Source organism: Daphnia pulex, chromosome 9 (genome assembly GCF_021134715.1).
Source record: "Daphnia pulex isolate KAP4 chromosome 9, ASM2113471v1".
NCBI classification, from domain to species: Eukaryota; Metazoa; Arthropoda; class Branchiopoda; order Diplostraca; family Daphniidae; genus Daphnia; species Daphnia pulex.
In genome coordinates, this window is record NC_060025.1 from 7514566 (window position 1) to 7533965 (window position 19400).

General features: G+C 37.9%; 6 protein-coding genes and 1 long non-coding RNA gene across 8 annotated transcripts; 3 read left to right on the top strand and 4 right to left on the bottom strand.

Moving 5' to 3' along the window:
- Nucleotides 1-171: 171 nt before the first annotated feature.
- Nucleotides 172-1198, top strand: LOC124202843. Its single transcript, XR_006878356.1, has 2 exons — nucleotides 172-1049; nucleotides 1111-1198. It is a non-coding gene; the product is annotated as an uncharacterized LOC124202843 (long non-coding RNA).
- A 2946-nt stretch (nucleotides 1199-4144) lies between these two features.
- On the bottom strand, nucleotides 4145-5322 carry LOC124202848. Its single transcript, XM_046599319.1, has 3 exons — nucleotides 4980-5322; nucleotides 4758-4913; nucleotides 4145-4689 (listed from the first exon to the last, which is right to left on the bottom strand). The coding sequence occupies exons 1-3, from the start codon at nucleotides 5046-5048 to the stop codon at nucleotides 4510-4512; spliced, it is 405 nt and encodes a 134-aa protein (XP_046455275.1). The 5' UTR covers nucleotides 5049-5322; the 3' UTR covers nucleotides 4145-4509.
- A 1423-nt stretch (nucleotides 5323-6745) lies between these two features.
- Nucleotides 6746-7792, bottom strand: LOC124202847 (E3 ubiquitin-protein ligase Topors-like). Its single transcript, XM_046599318.1, has 4 exons — nucleotides 7535-7792; nucleotides 7337-7473; nucleotides 7055-7261; nucleotides 6746-6993 (listed from the first exon to the last, which is right to left on the bottom strand). The coding sequence occupies exons 1-4, from the start codon at nucleotides 7545-7547 to the stop codon at nucleotides 6859-6861; spliced, it is 492 nt and encodes a 163-aa protein (XP_046455274.1). The 5' UTR covers nucleotides 7548-7792; the 3' UTR covers nucleotides 6746-6858.
- Nucleotides 7793-10860: 3068 nt separating this feature from the next.
- Nucleotides 10861-11824, bottom strand: LOC124202846 (E3 ubiquitin-protein ligase Topors-like). Its single transcript, XM_046599317.1, has 4 exons — nucleotides 11679-11824; nucleotides 11485-11621; nucleotides 11206-11409; nucleotides 10861-11139 (listed from the first exon to the last, which is right to left on the bottom strand). Exons 1-4 carry the CDS (start codon nucleotides 11689-11691, stop codon nucleotides 10924-10926), a joined length of 570 nt encoding a protein of 189 aa, XP_046455273.1. The 5' UTR covers nucleotides 11692-11824; the 3' UTR covers nucleotides 10861-10923.
- Nucleotides 11825-11969: 145 nt separating this feature from the next.
- On the top strand, nucleotides 11970-14892 carry LOC124202844 (WD40 repeat-containing protein HOS15-like). 2 transcript variants are annotated; one of them, XM_046599315.1, is made up of 13 exons: nucleotides 11970-12058; nucleotides 12121-12268; nucleotides 12331-12485; nucleotides 12554-12600; nucleotides 12667-13104; nucleotides 13169-13398; nucleotides 13462-13632; nucleotides 13688-13867; nucleotides 13931-13996; nucleotides 14053-14189; nucleotides 14244-14418; nucleotides 14488-14601; nucleotides 14676-14892. In XM_046599315.1, exons 1-13 carry the CDS (start codon nucleotides 12042-12044, stop codon nucleotides 14697-14699), a joined length of 1902 nt encoding a protein of 633 aa, XP_046455271.1. In that variant the 5' UTR covers nucleotides 11970-12041; the 3' UTR covers nucleotides 14700-14892. The 2 variants fall into 2 exon arrangements, with proteins under 2 accessions (XP_046455271.1, XP_046455270.1); XM_046599314.1 differs by having other exon boundaries at nucleotides 12009-12268.
- Nucleotides 14815-16132, bottom strand: LOC124202845. The gene is made up of 4 exons (XM_046599316.1): nucleotides 15697-16132; nucleotides 15319-15605; nucleotides 15148-15249; nucleotides 14815-15078 (listed from the first exon to the last, which is right to left on the bottom strand). The coding sequence occupies exons 1-4, from the start codon at nucleotides 16016-16018 to the stop codon at nucleotides 15049-15051; spliced, it is 741 nt and encodes a 246-aa protein (XP_046455272.1). The 5' UTR covers nucleotides 16019-16132; the 3' UTR covers nucleotides 14815-15048.
- Nucleotides 16133-16231: 99 nt separating this feature from the next.
- On the top strand, nucleotides 16232-18359 carry LOC124201667 (1-phosphatidylinositol 4,5-bisphosphate phosphodiesterase zeta-1-like). Its single transcript, XM_046597828.1, has one exon. It carries the CDS (start codon nucleotides 16467-16469, stop codon nucleotides 18357-18359), a length of 1893 nt encoding a protein of 630 aa, XP_046453784.1. The 5' UTR covers nucleotides 16232-16466.
- Nucleotides 18360-19400: the final 1041 nt, after the last annotated feature.

Consider the following 19400-nt stretch of genomic DNA (forward strand, 5'->3'; position numbering starts at 1 on the left):
AAGTCGATAGGGATCAGTCTTGTGAGCATCTCCGACACGGCAACAACTGCAGTGCACCATCTGTCACCAACTGCATTCCTCATCGTGTAACCAAATCGCAATTATGGGTAGATATTCTGTTTTTGTTTTTTTCATTGAGTTGTGTATCAAGCTTATTTTATTCTTGTTTGTTAATGTTCCAGTTATTACTTATTATTGAATAATAATGTTTTTATGTATTGATTGTATTAACTATAGTGTAGTGCTGCTGTTGGGTGTTGTATCGTTGATGGCTGGGTCGATCACTGGTGTACCGATGTCTCCTTGGTATGGCGGATACCTAACCGCAACGCCGCCGCCTTACTACACGACAACAACTTACGCCAAGACCAGTTACTACACCGAAGTACTACACCAGTAAGGCACTGGAGTGTTATACCACAACTTACGCTGCCACGAGCTTCTACACCGACGCCGCGAAGTGTTACTCTGCCCCGAGTTACTACACCACCAAGGCACCGGAGTACTACACGACTACGTATGCTTCCCCGTCGTACTACACCGAGGCTTAAATACTACTCTGTTCCCAGCTACTACACCGAGGCTTCATCTTATTAATCCACCATAACGGTCGAATACTACTCCGAAGTGCCAAACTACTACTCTGCCCCGATCTACACAACCACAAAAGGCGGCCAAGTATTACGCAGTCCCGACTTACTACACAGAAGCTGCTCCTTCGTACTAAGTTGAACAGAAACACCACACTGATGCTCCAATCTATACCACAACCTATACACTTAGCTACAACACCGAAGCTCCCAAGTACTACACCGAAGAAGCCGCACTACGCTGCTCCAGTTTACTACACCGAGGAACCAAAGTGTTGCTCTCCTCCAGACTAGTACCAGACTAAGACTCATAAGTACTACACTAGCAAGGCTCCCGAGTATTTCCCCACTACTTACGCTGCGCCGACCTATTCACCGAAGTTTCAACGTATTCCTCTTCCCTGAGTTACTACACTACTAAGGCACCTGAAGATTACACCATAACCTACGCTTCTCCAGGTGACAACAAGGAGACTTCTAAATACTAGAGCTGAATATTAATATTGTTATTTGTGTTTAGATTTTCCGGTTATATTTTAATAGTTACTTGTCACCGGGATTTGATTGTTGATGCTTAATGAGAAAATAAATATTTTAATGCGGGTAAACATCTTGTAAGACTCCCTCAATTTTTAATCCTTTCGACATTTCTATATTGGTTGGATCTTGTCTATTTCACATTTTGAAAGTGACTGCTGCTCTAGTCGATCTTCATAGGACATATCCTGGTGCTTGGACGGAATTCTTTTTTAGGGTAAGTTACGAAAGCGACGTACTTTTAAGTGTTCACTCCAAAATATTTGAGTTAACAGTTTACTTGACATTTAGGTTGGCGTAACAAAGGAGTTCATGACAGATGTTGTGTTTGGCTCTTTCACAGGAATTTTTGCAAGAAGAGAGATAGATAAAGATTTATTTATGTCTTAAAGTAGTAGCCAAGTGACTGATCATTAATGCATGGATGTAACACTTAAAAGTGTAACAAGTATAATGTTTTACCTGCTAAACATTACTGTATAACACTACTGTTATAATACTCAGACACAATTTGGACAAAAACATGAAAAGGAATTGCTTTTATTGTCCCACCTCCACCCACAATTCCACCACATTTTAATCACACAAATTATACATACACAAACATACATACACACATACACTTAAGTTAACCCGTTGGCTGCCACGCCATACAACCCGTAGGTTGTTCTTCTACTACTCTACGCGCCACGTCAGAAGGATCTATGACCAAGGAGGGACTTGCCATTACTGACAAGTCCGGGCTGACACGGTGACAGGAGAAGATGGAATGCACGCCTCTAGAATCCATCACCGTATCGACAAGGGGGAATTCCCTATGGTGCACTGCCTAACAGGCGCCTTGCGGCGAATCTTGGGCTGGTGCGACTGTCTGACCCCGCGGCATGTAAACCACGAAACCGAACAGCGCGGAACGTGCTAAGGAGCTCACACAGGGGAGAACAAAGGCGTGGCAGCCAACGGGTTAACTAGCACAAACAAACAAAAATATTACCAACAACAAATGATGATCCGCGCTGACATTTTGGAGATACCGGCGATGTTTTGGTGTCCATCTTCTCGACGTCTCCTCTGCATGATCTGAATAAAGAGAAAACAATTCTTATTAAGTGAAATGCCAATAAAAGTTACATAATACATATTGATGCTCAAAACTTTAAAGGCGCACTTTTAATTCCTTAAAATCTAGCTTCCAATATTGAGAACTGTGCACAGAACAAAGCTCACTTGCTAGTTTTAAGAAAATTTTTGGGAAGTATACCGGAAGTAAGCGATAGCACCTTAACTATTGAGCTGCCGTCAAATTAAACAAAATATTCGAGATCTCCATGAAATTTGGGGTCGATTAGGTTTGATTTAAGCGAAATCCAAAATTTGGCCGAAATCGAGAATTTTCCTGAACTATAGTTCAGGAAAATTTTCGAAACCGGAAGTACGAAAACGTAAAAAAGATAACATGAACTTTACTACAAATTCGACGAGGATCACGAATATGTGGTTCTTTTGCTCCTCAGATGAATATTTACTGAACTACTGAGTGAAATGAGCAAACCGGAAGTAGAAAAAAAATGCAATATCGAAAATTTAACAAGTGAGCTTTGTTGGTGGAATAGTTATCATCAGTTTTCACAAAAAAATTTCCACACACTAACTGCTGAAGTGCCAATAAATGTTTAAGAGATGTGCAAACTGTAACTGTTTTGACAGCTGAAAATTATCGAAAAGCCATCTAACGTTCGAAAAAAGAAACGTTTCATAAGGAACACTGTTTGCGCGCAAGAAGGGCCTGATTTTGAAACTATTACACAGACACAGAGTTTAATGTGCATTAGTAGAAAATCTAAGAAACTTACATTGGAAACAAAGGGTTGCAGCCAACGGGTTAACTAACAGTCCCGACGATCCACGTTGTTATGATGCCTAGGTGGCTGCCGTTTTCCACGGCATACGTTTCAGCTCTAAATCTTGTCCCTTGCGCTGCACACTAAAATTTGATACAACAAAGCTGTTAAACATCAGCACTTTAATCTGGTAAAGGAGATGTTGAGTTACGTTTATTAGTGACGCCACCAAATGACATTCGCAGTAGATCAGATGACAGGTACCTTGAGAATACTTGTCGCAATTGCCTTTTTTGCCTCTCATTTGATCTGTCAGGCAAAATCTAAATAAGAAAACAAACATTCATTTAAATCACTATTATAACATTATAAGTTTATGAAAATAGAGCATGATCATTGATTTCATCACTTTCACACATGAAGATAGATGTTGGTCACATATGGTCACTCATTGTTATTGTATCACTTAATGTGTCACTTCTTTGCTGAAAATAACTATAGACACAAATGCTTCCAACTATGATTGAGCAAGAACTAGTATAAAGCAGCACACCTATACCTCTATTTGCAATTGGAAGTGTGTTGTGGGCTTCTTTAGCAGAAACTGCAGGGAATGCGGAAACCACAGAATTTCATTACTTGCTGCAGCAAACACTCAAGGAGCTGCTCAAATGAGACATAAGAACACTTCTGGCTCCCAAGAATGATTATGAAATTGTTGTACCAGTATTTTGTTACTTGATTCCTGCTTCATAAGCACAAATAAAGAGAGGAACGAAGAGTGAAATTGTAATGTTATGTTTACCCATTGTGTTCAGCACATATCAACGACCTTTGAGACATACTTATGCTGAAGTTTGGTAGCTGAAGTTGTGATAAATAGGAAATCAGTAGGAAATATACAACAACTTGATGTGGAAAGCCCACGATCCATTAATGGGAGATCTTGATGCATGGAAGTACAGAAATGGGATTAAGATAAATTATGTCGGTAACAACAGTTGTTAGATATTTACTTACATGTAATTTGGGGTTGAATTGGTTTAAAACAATTCGTTTAAAACAAAGAAAGTTAAAGCAAATATAACTTTCGACATTTGTTCGCCATGAGCCATGATAAACATAACAAGCTTCTCGCCATCTAGTGTCACAAAGGACAATCACTTTAAATTTTGTACCGAAACTGTACCGGAAGTAGGCGATTAGATAACTATATTAGCTTTCATTAAATTTGACTACATTTTTTAATTCCTCGTAAAATTTGGGGTCGAAAAGTACTGCTGTTTCTAGCAAAAGGTTGGATTTGGCCTAAATCGAGATTTCCATGCATTGAATTTTATTTCATGAAATCACAATAATGTTATATCACTATGGAAATCATCACAAATTTACAAATCACAAATTAAAGACACCTGGGCTTTGATGTAATTGACGGATTATGGTTGTGGTGAATGTTTTTTTTTTATTTGCTGAATGTGGTGTAGTACTAGTAGTAAAGTGCGGTGGCGGAATCCCTTGAGGAGTTCGAGTTGCTGCTATCTTCACTTTCCATACTTGATCTCGGTACTATTTCGTTTACAGTTTCGTGTTTGCTCTTCACGCTTCCCTGTTACTGCTTTTGTTTGCCCAAAGAAGATGATGCAAATTGATGCTGGGCTGTGACTGCAATCTACACTCTCCTGACCTACAAGACGCCTGCCTGCAATTACGTTACCACCCACCTGTCAAATAGAAAAAATAATGTAAAACAAAGACTCGAAATCATGGGGAAATCCCCTTAGAAACTTACGGCCACGGCATAGCCCGTCGTTGTGTGGATGCGGTCTAGATTTACTCCAGGACCAGAACTGCTAGTGCAGCCTGTTGTGCTGGATACTTCATAGAGGCTGACTGAATCAGATTGACCCAGCCAGATGCTGCTGCACAGAAAGGATGCAGAGGTGCACTGAAATAAAAACACAGCCGCTAAGAAAAGAAAAAGACGTTTATCAAATAAAAGAATTATAAGTACTAAGCGGAAGCGTGAGTTTTGGTTACGATGAGACTGCCGATTCACTTCTTGGCAGGAGAGGCCTCCCATCGGCCAGCTACAGCGGAAAATTTTCTCCGACTCTGCTCACGCCGTTTTTTCTCACTGCGCAACATTTCAATTCACTCGCGGCGTGGGGCGGACGAGTCCAGAAAGGAAGGGGAGTTTATGCGCTTCTTGCTGAGACTCTGACATGCACGTCTGGGCGTCATCTGCCGAATCCTCTGTGCCGGGTAGCATGTATTTTCCCCAAGTGCTACTGGTTCCATCGAGGAACGGTGTGGTGGTAGTATACCATCCGTCATGGTTATCTTCAACGGAATCAACACGAAATATCTGGTGGTGAGGATATTTTGGGGGGATCAAGAAATTTAGAAAACAACGACAGCAACCAACCAACAAACCAACGATCACCGCTCACGTGACAAACGGCACCCGCTGAGCAATTTGTCCCTTTTTATTCTTCTGGCATATCATAAACGCCACTACCATTTTTCACGAAAAGTGAGAAGAGACGATCGATGTTGTGTGTGTGCTTGCGACGTTCTACATATCGCATTTTTTATTATGGATCCGGGCCTCCTCTCTCGAAACCGACCGAACCAAATGAAAATCCCCGGGTTTTCTAAACAGAAATTGAAAAAAAATTGCGAAACCAGAGAGAAATAAATGAATCCACGGCGAATAGTAAATTCATCCCAATATCAGCTGGCGAGATTACTACGCGATAGAACAATTAATAGAAAAGGAATCTTGAGTGATTCACTACCGTCGATGGACAGTTTACTGTAGAAAGTCTTTCCCTGTCATTATATCGACGCTAAATACACCTATTACACACTAGGGTCTAAAACGCTTTAAAAGAATTGGGACCAATTTTCGGGATAGAATTGAATTTTTTTTTTCGCTCTTTCTATAAAAAAGAGGTCTTTCAAAAGCGCAATTCAAAGTGGCAAAGATTACCATACACATAATTTCTGTTCTCAAAAAAATAACACAGACAATATTCTAGAAAATCTAGGATTGCACAAACGATTTTCACTGAAAACTACTTCATGACCTCAATACGAATATACGATCGGCAAAGGGTACAATAAAGATTACTGCTTATTTTTTTTTACTTTCTAATGGTGATGGCGTAAAAGCTAGATTCTAATATTTCCTAATTTATTAATTTCAAGCAAGTTCCTAGGTTTTCAGAAATCGATACTTGTTGCTGTATACATAGAGAAAAAAGTTGGACAATTAAAATATTCTAAATTCCTTTCGAGATAGAAATGCTAAACGTGGTGCACGTGAAGTTTAATTTCCCCAGGTTGAAACTTAATCGTTACTCGAAAAAACTGAAGAAAAAAAAAAGGAAATTTGGGGAAGAGTTGGAAGATTTGAACTAATCTAACGAATCAATTCGACGGAAAGGCTGGGAAAGGCAATTTTAAGATATTCACGGACTCCTTGTAGGACGCATTTGGTAAACTGTGGACGAATATTGTAAATTAAGGTAACCTGCAGAAAGAGGAGCCGGTGAAATTCAACGAAGACGATAACGACTGGAATACATGACAAAGGAAGTTACCCACAACAAATTTCCACAGTGCACCTATAAAGATTCGAGTGGGTGGAAGCTTAAGAGAAATATCCCTAACAGAAAAACAGTAGAGGTCGCTTGTGCTTCACAAATCTTCGGCCAGATATGGGAAGATCGTCAGACATCTACTTGGTCGAAATAAAAAAAATTTTGTTATACGTAGTAGATCATGTTTCGTTTGATATTACAAGATAATTAAACAGTGAATCATTTACACAATTCGTCGTTGGAAAGCGTAAAAGAAACCTTCCTCTTCTCATTACTTCTACACTCTCAAAATCCCATCATTTCATATTCCTCCAACAGATTAGTAACAAAATCAGACATGCTATTGACATATTGCTGTTCAATGATCACTTCCAATAGAGCTTGCTGAAGCTCACTAATGCGATCAGAATGACGCGAGTCCTATAAAATTATTGGTCATGAGAAAAGAAGGTGCTAACAAAAAGTAAATTTTTTAAATTACTGAATTTGTTTGGAGTGTAGATTCTTGGGTTTGCCGAAGGTTTGCCTGGGTAGACAAAGGAAACTGTGAAAGCTGCTGTAAAAAAGGATCAGCTGGCACAATATCATCAATTGACTGGATTATTTGTTCATCATAGTCATTGCTAGATCTGATGTTGTGGATAATTGAGCTGAATGGTTGCATACATAGCGGGCATTTAGTTTTTTCCTGAAGCAAAATTTTAAGAAAATATTAGGGCTATTGATAATCTAGTTAGTCTCTTTCTAAATTTGTGATTAATACCTTGGACCATCTAAACAAACAACTGTAGCAGAACTCATGAAGACAATTATTGGCAAAGCACTTGTTTTCAACCTTTCCTAGACATATTGCACATGGTGAATCTGATGGCGCTGTCCACTTCTCATCAACAGAATTCCCTATAAAATGTAATAATAGATTTTACTACTTGAATAAAAATTAAGCACATTTGTAATTTACTCATGAAACTCATGATGGATCGTTTTTAAAGCTAGGAAACAAATTGCAAACAGCAAACAGTTTGAGAGGATTTTATTTTTTCCACTCAGACTCGATACTCGACGATGCCAAACACAGTAAGTTTTGGATTAGGACTTTAGGAGTTAGGACTACTATTTATGTTATCTTGGTTTAATATTTTTTTCTACATTTGATTTTTCAATTGCTTTTTTGTTGTTAGAAAGTTTTACAATTTACATTTGATTAAGATTACGCTGTTTCACGATATCTTTATTTGTGATTTTGAGCTATTTTTTAATTTTTCTAAGCAAATAATCCAACGAAAAACAACGATAAATTTTTTTGTATTTCTTTTGAATCAATCTAAAAAAATTTGAGTATGAAAAATCATCAAAACTATTATAATCTGCATGTAATCTGCAACAGCGGCCATACTAGAATTTCATGGCAACGTCTTCTTGATGGAGCAATTTTATGCAACACAACATAAGGTTTTCAAAAACGTGTAAAAAAATACTCTCAAAGCAACAATTTCCTCCTTTTTTTTTTTGCTTTTGATGTAATTAACGGATCATCGCACAGCGATAAGCAGAAAACCCCTCCCACACAAGACCGACAATCTTACACACAAATGCAATGTCATGTTTTGAGGATTGGCAGTTGGCACGAACGGCCGTGACGTGCGAATTTGTTTGCGACCTGGTAAGTTGCATTATTAGTAGCCGTTTTTGTTTGACAGGAATGGCATCGAAAAAAAATATCGAAGAGACACTGAAGAAACACTCATAAATCGAGAACTCAAAAGTCAAATATTTATATAGCCCTTGATTCGTTCATCCACACGTATACAGAAACAGCAGAGGGGTGTAAAGTATTACCAGTTTCACACACACATTAATAATGAATCCGCATTCACAAAAGCGTTCTTTTCATTTTCACTTTACATATTATATATTTACAGACACAACTTTGAAGGGGTTGATTGACGGGCTCCGAATCTACAGGGATTCGATGAAATGACTGGCAGGTTTGACTCCGCTTCTCCACAGCGACTTGGCTTTCGGTTGTTGTTGTTGTTGTTGCAACACGATGGTTTCAGCTCAGATGTCCAACAACACTAGATCGATATGCGGTCGGCCAATTGTCTTCAATTGTCACTGTAAATAAATGTAGAAATTATTTTTTTGAAATCAGTGAACTTTTTTCCCGATGGAAAATGGGGCTCACCTGGAATGTGATTACCTTGCGTCGATGATTGGTTGAAATTGTTCTGGCGGAAACGGACGCTCGGTCCAACTCCACGAACCATAGTTGTACGTCCTATGCTGCTGGTGGCCGCGCTGGTCCAGTCAGGCCTCAGAAGGCGCGAAGCGGTAAAAGCGAAGCGGTAAAAGAAATCACGAACGGCCGCACCAAACGTCGGTGTAGTGAACATGTACTGGACGTAGGAAAAAGAAGAAAAACAAAATAAATTACTGGGCTAATCGATGACACACACAAGTCCGGTATCTCCACCAAGCAGGCTACAAAAATAAATTGGAAGACTCACCAGAAGAAGATGGATGGCCGATTAGACGGGCAAGATGAAAACGACCAGCCACGAGTAGAAATCGCCGGGAATGTATACGTTGGCCAGGGCCATGATTTTCAAAAGGGCATCCAGCAGAGGCAGTCAGAGAAGACGTTGAAAAAGAAGCGGACGGCTATTTCAATTTAGTTGTGCGCCAGTGGCGTGGCCGTCTTCGTCCGCCTGATGCTGACGAACAGCGCTGTGTACACGCCTGCAATCACCAGAACGCTTTTTTTTTAAATTAAATTTCATATTTATTTTATTAAATCAGACCCGGAATGATTCTTATTGGAAAATCGACGAAACGTACCTGCCAGATTTATGACAAACATGGCCAATAATATGTTCTCCGTCTTGGCCAGGTCCGGCCGCCAAGGACGAGGAAATGAAGCGGGATAATTTTATTGGGGCGAAATATAGAAATTGCACTGTGTCATACCCCGAAGAGGAAAGTAGGGGCGGAAACTATTTAGAGCTGAAAAATTATGAAATTCGCTCGTTTGAGACCGTCGGTTGTCTTTGTGTAGAGATGCAATTCTAGAGGGTCGTTGAAACAAGTTCCGGCTAAATGAATCCTCGAGTAGTTTCTTGTTTGTTGTCTGTTCCGACAAGCGAACGTAACACCAACATTTTTGAGTTTGTCTTAGCATCATTCTTGAGCACGCAGTTAGGAGCAAAGTAACGAAATCGATACAAACTCGAGCTACGGAGTACGGATTGGGGCGCTTAGATTTTCCACGAGATAGACAGGAAATTGCAGAGTTGCTCGACGTATCTTTAGTGATTCACTATCGTCGATGGACAGTTTACTGTAGAAAGTCTTTCCCTGTCATTATATTGACGCTAAATACACCTATTACACACTAGGGTCTAAACGCTTTTTAAAAATTAGGAAACATTTTCGGGATGGAATTGAATTTTTTCGCTCTTTTCTATAAAAAAAGGGTCTTTCAAAAGTGCAATTCAAAGTCGCAAAGATTCCCATATACGACATTATTTCTGTTCTCAAAAATAACATAGACAATATTCTAGAAAATCTAGGATTGCACAAACGATTTTCACTGAAAACTGCTCCATAACCTCAATACGATCAGCAAAGGCAAAGGGTAAAATAAAGATTACTTCGTTTTTTTTTTTTACTTTCTAATGGTGATGGCGTAAAAGCTATATTCTAATATTTCCTAATTTATTAATTTCAAGCAAATTCCTAGGTTTTCAGAAATCGATACTTGTTGCTGTATACATAGAGAAAAAAGTTGGACAATTAAAATATTCTAAATTCCTTTCGAGATAGAAATGCTAAACGTGGTGCACGTGGCGTTTAATTTCCCCAAGTTGAAACTTTATCGTTTCTCGAAAAAACTTAAAAAAAAAAGAAAATTTGGGGAAGAGTTGGAAGATTTGAACTAATCAAACGAATCGATTCTACGGAAAGGCTGGGAAAGGCAGTGTTCAGAGATCCACGGACTCTCTGTAGAACGCATTTGGTAAACTGTGGACAAATATAGTAAATTAAAGTAACCTGCAGAAGGAGGAGCTGGTGAAAATTCCACGAAGCCGATAACGACTGGAATATATGACAAAGGAAGTTCCACAACAAATTTCCACAGTGCACCTATAAAGATTCGAGTGGGTGGAAGCTTAAGAGAAATATCCCTAACAGAAAAACAGTAGAGGTCGCTTGTGCTTCACAAGTCTTGGGCCAGATATGGGAAGATCGTCAGACATCTACTTGGTCGAAATAAAAAAAATTTGGTTATACGTAGTAGATCATGTTGCGCTCGACATTACAAGGTTATTAAACAGTGAATCATTTACACTATTCGTCGTCGGAAAGCGTAATTTCATCAAAAATGGGATGAAATCTTCCTCTTCTCATCACTTCTACAATCTCAATATCATTTCTGTTGTCTGTATCCAACAGATTATCAACAATAGCAGCAGAAGAATTGGGATACATGATATTTTGCCTTTCATTGATCAACTCTAATAGAGCTTGACGAAGCTCATGAATATGACCAGAATGACGCGAGTCCTATAAATTATTGGTCATAAGAAAAGAAGGTGCTGTCTTCTACAAAAGGTAAATTTTTTAAATTACTGAATTTGTTTGGAGTGTAGATTCTAGAGTTTGAAGGTTTGCCTGGGTAGACAAAATAAACTGTAGAAACCGCTGTAAAAAAGGCACATCTGAAACAATATCATCAGTTGACTGGATTGTTTGTTCATCATAGTCATTGTTAGATCTGATGTTGTGAATAATTGAGCTGAATGGTTGCATACATAGCGGGCATTTTGTTTTTTCCTGAAGCAAAATTTTAAGAAAATATTAGGGCTATTGATGATCTAGTTAGTCTCTTTCTAAATTTTTGATTAATACCTTGGACCATCTAAATAAACAACTGTAGCAGAACTCATGAAGACAATTATTGGCAAAGCACTTGTTTTCAACCTTTCCCAGACATATTGCACATGGTGAATCTGATGGCGCTGTCGAAGACTCATCAACAGAATTTCCTATAATAATAATAAATTTTACTGCTTCAATAAAAGTTAAGCACATTTATATTTTACTCATGGAACTCATGATGGATCGTTTATGGAGCTTAGAGACAAAGTACAAACCGCAAACAGTTTAAATTTGATTGTTCGATTGTTTTTTGTTGATACAGTACTTGGTTAGAAAGTTTTACAATTTACATTTGATTCAGATTACGCCGTTTCACGATATATTTATCTGAGATTTCGAGCTATTTTTCTAAGCAAATAAATCCAACAAAAAACAACGATAATTTTTTTTATTTCTTTTAAATAAATCTAAAAAATCTGAGTAGGAAAAATCATCAAAACTATTATAATCTGGAAATCTGCGCATGTAATCTGCAACAGCGGCCATATTAGAATTTCATGGCAACGTTTTCTTGATGGAGCAATTTTATGCAACACAACATAAGGTTTTCAAAAACGTGTCTAAAACCAACATTTTCCTCTTTATCATATCTTTACAAATTATCAGTGACATGGACGCAGAAGAAATGGCTTCTTCCAGGGAAGAATCAGAAGATCTCACTTGCTGCTCCGTTTGTTTTTTGCGATTTGACATGGTTGAACGGAAACCAAAATTTCTTCCATGTTCACACACTTTCTGCTTAAGTTGCTTGAAGGTATCAAACTTATAAACTATTCTGTTTCTCCACTGAATATAAATTATGATATATTTTTTTAGTTAATGGCTATAGATCATGATGGAAAGATGATTGATTGCCCAGTCTGCCGTAAACCGTTTTCAATTGCTTCAGTTGAAATTTTACCAAATAACATGTATGCTCTTCAAATTATTAAGATGAGCAAGATCATGACAAATGTTCAAAAGCTCATGTTGTAAGTTTATACATGTTTTTATTAACTTCGTCAAATTTATCAAATTGTTGTTGGTTTCTATTATTCAGTACTCCACGCTGGTGTTTGACTTGCAAGGGTGTAGGCAAAGAATCATGTATAACAAGATAAACAATTACTGGAACTAAATAGTCATACATTTTTTACTTTTGTATCTTTACAGGTTTTAATAGCCATTCCACAATCAGTTTAGCTCAAGATGGTGAAGAATTACAGAGAAAGATTCAGGATAGTGAAAAGAATTTGAATGATGCCCTTGAGAAAAGAGCAAAAATTCAGATTCATCATAATGCTGTTTTAAATTCTCTAAAGGAAGCAAAATATTCAGCTAAGAAAGAGGCTGAGGAAAACACTCAGCACACATTTACCTTAATGACAGCCTTAGAGAGTATTGACAAACTAAAAAATGGAAAACAAGATGTTCCAGAGGCCAGAGAAAAAATTGAAGCCATCTTTAGAGAAGCAGAAAATGAGCTCCAATCGGCCTCTCAATTGATGTTTCAGTATGAAGATCAAACCGAAATTCGTGTTTGGATTGAAAAAGCTCCATCTTCAGGCAAAACTTGTTTTCTTAGCCCGAAACTTCCTGCTTGTAACTCGGGTAAGTGTTCGCTAATAATTGAGTTATCTTATTCATTTCGTCAACTTTTTTTTATTTCTTTAAGATTTAGTTAAGTCGACGGAAACCAGAAGAATTTGTCCCAGCGAAAAGAAGGAGAAGATCATGTGTTGTGCATTGAATCCAGTTAGACCAGTTCTAGTTTGTGGTTTGGAGAGTGGGAAATTGTGTTTCTTTCAAGAAGTACACGACTGTGACTTCGAACCATTTTCAGATTGGAAGGGCACAATTGTTGAAACGTTGTCGACCAAACTGGTTTCATTTATTGCTTGGGACGTAAGTATAATTTATGTTGTTTTACCATCCAATAATAGATTAAAATTTGTTTTCCTTTTGAAGTTGGAAGGTACTAGTTTTGCAATCGGCTTTGTGGAAGGCCTCGTTCAGGTGTGGAATCGAAACTGTGAAAACATCTTTGGACTCCAAAATCATACCATGACGGTTAGCTCAATTTCATGGAATCATAATAAAGAAGCTCTTGATCTTTTTCTCACTACAAGTATTGACATGGTAATCTAAGTGCTTTTTATATTCAGAATCTGTGATTTGTCAAGTTTTTATTTAGTCGGTTGCCGTGTGGAGTGCCACGTTAGAAACCGTAGTGCAACAGTTCAAATTCCAATCGGAAGTCTGTGACACCGTTTGGGTCAGCGCTGATTCGTTTGTATGTTTTAACGAGGATAATATTTTTGACATGCATCAAATCGGGAAAGACAAACCAATACGAACATTTCGCGATCTTAACGTAATACCTCCGTGTTTGATGCATTACATATGATGTAATTTGTAGCTTATAAAATTTCTTTAGGGCACGCTGATTCGATTGTGTTTTAGAGGTCGCCTTGCCTCTTCTTCTGATGACGGATGCATCAAGGTAGGTTTTTTTATTTCAAAATCGAGAAATAAAATAATTTAACATTTATTTCAAAGATTTGGTCATTGGAAGAAGATAAACCTGTGCGTCAGTACTCCACGGATTCACCTGTTTACTGTATTGACTGGATTCCGATAAATGAAAAAGATGCTGATACTGGCGATAATGCTGGCTGTCAACAACTTCTTGCCAGGTAAAGTTGACTGTGAATATATTGTTTAATTGTTTTTTTAATTTGGTCTTTTAGTGGATTAGAAAATGGGCTGGTTCACATATGGGACGTTTCTGGAATTTCTGACTCACCACTTGAAACACTTAAAGGACATACCGAGCCTGTCAACATCGTTTACTTCTCATGTTGTGGAAAATTATTAGCGACATTGTCTGATAGAAATAACACGTTAATTGTGTGGTCCACGAAGGTATTTGTCGTCTCGTATTTTACGGCGACCTCGAGTTTATTTATTTTACTTATTTATTTTCCACTTTAGAGTTGGGAAAAAGTTTATGAAACTATCATAAATGAAGGTAGTGATTCTCGTGAGCCATACTATCTTTCTTGGAATATTAACAAGGTATTAGCGACGGCTAATGGGGGGCGAGAAGTGAGTTGGCTTTCTAATGTTACTTAACAAATTTAAAATCGCCCAGTTTAAAAAAAGGTGTTTTTCATACTTAGGTAACGGTGGCTGAATTTGAATAGTTTTGGATTTTTAACAATCATATTCAAGTCAAGAATTCTGGTCGAGTAAAAAGAATGTTTGAAAGTGTTAACGCGATGTTTTGTTACTATGTTAATTAAATATTGCGCTGTGGAATTTCATAATCAAGACATCTTTTGTTTATGCTCAAAACCTGGTTAATACAGAAATTTTTTATGTTTTTTTTTATGCCAATGTTTAGTTAAATGGTTTTTGTGTCTATAACTAAATGTTTTCAGGTTGACAGGTTGACAATGGTGATAATAACTATAGTAGCGAAATTTCGTTAACTGGATATCATCGATTCTTACTGTGAGTAGGTTTTCTTCGATTTTTTAGCCTCGAATGTCCTTACTCTGGCAAGTAAATAGCGTCGAAATCCTGAATAAAGAGCACGAGTATTAAATATTCTGGTGGGGAACCGGAACATTATAAACAAAAATAAAATACCCCAGTAACTTTTTCATTCTGTATCTCTTCTATCACCAACTTTATTCTATTAGATCTTCTTTGTTTGTCCAAATTTGCTGTGACACTCTGTATATCACCATTCTATTTGCACAGAATAGGAGTAATTACATAATTTTATCTTTATCCCTACAGTAAGGCAAAAATACTGACCTTTTCTTCCACCTGTTTTTCCTTTTGGAGACTACATTTCACTCTCTTTGGGGGTGGGTTTGGTAGTAGCTGAGACTTTTTTGCTGCCTTTCTATTGGAATACATTTTTCTACAATTTGTGCATTTTGAAGCAGTGACAATCTTGTTGTGACTTGATTTAAATGTTGAGGAATAGAAGTATGAGCATTGTGAAGATCTATAATGTTCATAAGGGAACTGGCTGAAAATAATTGTTTTAGATAATGGATCTCCTTCTAGGCAGCTGAATTCAGAAGCTAAAAATATTCCTGTTGAACAGAGGGGGTAAATAGAACAAAAATTTTACAATATCTCTTATAACATCAGACATCACTAGTACAAAAGTGAGGATAAACAAACCTGGACAAAATTTATGTCGATGACCATAGTATGACAGAGATCTAATGATAACTTCAGCATCTGTCCTCTGAATTTTCCAATCTGCTTCCCTTGCAATGAAATTGAGAACTTTGAGCTTAACGTGTCCGTTGCTGTCGATGATTGCCCGAACAGGAAAGAAACCGTCTTCAACTTTTTCATTCGGAGAAAATCGAAATTTGTTCGAGAAAACGTCCCAATGCTCCATATCATCATGACGAAATTCAACGCATACCAAGTCAGCAAATTTTTTTACGAATATTATAAATTCCGAAATATCAGGGGTATCTACTAGGTTTTCCATTTGTTCTGTTATTACTAGAATAGTTTAAAATAATTAGTGTTACGAAAACTTTCGTTTTTTGGAGCTGTTTTGTTGTGACTTCTCAGTTCCAATTTAGTTCCTAATTTGAACACCAGGGAAACCTCACCTAGCGACACCACTTTACACTATTTGCTAATTGATTTTTTTTAGGCTTTTTCAAACACACAAAATAAAATACAAGTTTTTCCAGTAATATTATTCCAATCAAAAAATTTAAATAAATTATTTTTCCTTTAAACGTTATTGGAATAATATGCGAATTAATAGGGCAGCATTGAATTTAAAAAAAAGTTTCAAGCTAAACGTTCTGCTAAATTAAGAATAGGTGACAGAATTGACATTTGGCTACTTGCGTAGGCCTACTCCGCCAATGTAGGTTATATAACAAGAAGTAATGTGAAGTGACAGCATTCAACAACCAGTTAAAATGTTTAACTACACTCTCTCTTTATTCCCCGTCCAAGTAAGGGTAAGGATGATCATTCTAACTGCCTGCACCTTTACTGCAAAACTCTTTACGCAAATGTTGCAGTTCTTTTGGCCACTGAAACAGGAACAAAACGCAGCAGTACGTCTTCAACCAGAAGAAGAAACCCCAAACTCAAAGACAAAGATTTTTCAGCCCGTCCTCGACGAGTTGCAGACAGCAGCAGTAGATTTACGGGCAACCGAGGAAATTGCAAAGAATACATCGTCGCTAAAAGCTGAATTAAACGAAGAGGATGACGAAGCGCATGAGACAATTCATTTCGACGACTCAGAAATGCCCGACGAACTTCAAATTTCAAACACGGAAGAGGAGCGAGATGAGCAAGTAGATAAGATGGACCCATACTTCGACCATCCCCTATCACATTATTACATAAAGGGATCGCACAACACCTATCTACTTGGCAATCAATTGATCGGAGAAAGTACAATCGAAGGTTACCGCCGGGCCATGGCGAACAACTGCAAGTGTCTGGAGCTGGACCTGCAGGACGGACCGAACGGATCACCCGTTATCCACCACAGATGGACGATGACTTCAAAAATTGATGCCCGAAACGTTTTGCGATACGGAATCAAACCCAACTTCAAAAGTAGCGACCTACCCTTGATTTTGTCGATGGACGACAACATCAAGTCAGACGAACAGCGAAATGTCTTCATCCAAGACATCTGCCAGATTTTGGATGAATTCATCTACATAACCGATTACAAGGAGCTAAAATGTCTGCCGTCGCCAAACGAACTTCGGGGTAAAATAATTATCATGGCACCCAGAAGCAAATGGGGTCAATTGGCAAACATCTGTCAAGCCGTTCCCTACTCACAAAGCTCACAAAGTGGAACATGGTTTGAGGTCTCTTCACTGTCGGAGAACAAACTCCGTCGTCTCTTACAAACGTCACTCGAACCGAACACAGCAGCATTACGCAATGACAAGAGAGGAACCGAAACACATCAGAAAAAGAATCTTCGTCAAACAACAGCAAGTCAGTTGATAAGGTACTACCCCGGAGGGCAGCATATACTATCCGGCAACCATGATCCCATTCCCGGAATGAATGTCGGTTGTCAAATCGCCGCCATGAATATGCAAACGCACAGCAGTCAATTGGCTATATACGAAAGCAAGTTCCGGGAGAACGCTGGAAATTGCGGCTATGTCCTCAAGCCGGAAATCTTATTAAATTCGCACGAATTTCAAGATATAATCCCTGTTCATCCAAAGCGGATCACCATTAAAGTAATGAAAGGAATTTTACCTGATAAAAGCAAAACGACCTTTGTCAGCGTTCGTGTCGACGGGGAGAAAAAGGACAAGATGAAGAAGAAAACGAAAAAAGTTAAGAGCGATGATGGACTGAGCCCCGAGTGGAACGAAGAGTTGGTCTTTGATGTGCAGCATCCAGAACTTGGTTTTGCTTTGTTCCAAATCAAAAAGTCAATGTATTTCGGGATGATAAATTCAACCGTTGCCTCTTATGCCATTCCAATCGATAAAATGGTGAACGGGATAAGCTCGCTTATTCTACACGACCAGTACCTGGAAAGTATTGACGCTACTCTTTCGGTGGAGATCAAAATAGAAGACCCAAAACCGGAAGGAGTTGAAGTTAAAGGTGGTACAATAAAGGACAAATTAAAGGGCAAACTGCTAGCTCTACGTGAAGCGATAAAGAACAAGATATTTGCTTTGAAACAAAAGGGAACGTCGTCGACCAAATATCCGAAAGGAGCATCCGTGACTACAAAACAGCCTGGCTTTCTAACGAGAGTATTAGGATTTCTCCATCCCAAAGATCGTTTCACCAGTCGTCGGTTCGTGAAATAGGCCCGATTTCACTACAAAAGATGAGCATGTAGTTCACAAAAGATCGTCTCCTCATGTACGTCTGATTTTCGTTTTATCTCAGCCCACCTAATGCAATCAACTTTCTCCCTTTCGTTTTTCTGTTTACTGCTGCACTCAATCAATACTTTCTGAAATTTATTAAATAAATGAGATTTCTTTCTTTAAAAAAATTTCTAATTTGTTTGTTTAATAAAAACACCCAAGGGCGACGATTCCGCCGCAAAAATATGAAACACGCAAGTTTGACCCAAGAAAAAAAATAAGACGAACCTTATTACATGCACACTCTTGATTCGCTACCAGCAGTCGAAGATCTTTACCGCAAACATTCGACAAAACATTCTTCACCAAAATTGGGTCGCAATTATTGTGTACATTATTGTTCAATGGCGTTCTCAATTAAAGGTACAAGAAAATTGCGGTGGCAATACAACATGTAACGTAGAGGTAAAAGCCGCATTGCTACAAGGTTTGTAATAAGAGAACAAATTCGAGTGAGCTAGGGGCTATACTATAATACCTTTATAATAATCTAAGTATAGCATAAGTCTAAGCAGAGAAAAAATCTTAGTAACAATATACTACATATAGTTGAACGAATCTTGTCACGCGGAAACTCTTGAATCGTTTGGATTCATCAATTGATTTAAAGCACTCAATTCTTTAGCTTGTGCGGATTAATTTTTTTTTAAGGCGTTTACCAGGATTAGAAGTCAATTTATGTTCTAGCGTGAGTACAGAGTACATGAAACAGAACCTCCGAAACAGTTATCTATACATACAATAAGGAACTAATAGCCTTTTTATTAAACAATTAAAAAAATTATTCCCAATAGATTATTCGGTTTTAACCAAAAGTGACACATAATCCATCCTAATCAGTCCTATTATGTACCGCACACGCTTAAAAAAAATAGATTTCTTTTTTCTTTCACAATCTTTTATAAATTATAATGGTTGAACAACGCTCCTTTTTTATACCGCACTGAAAATTACCGCAACATTTTGTGTGTTTGTTTT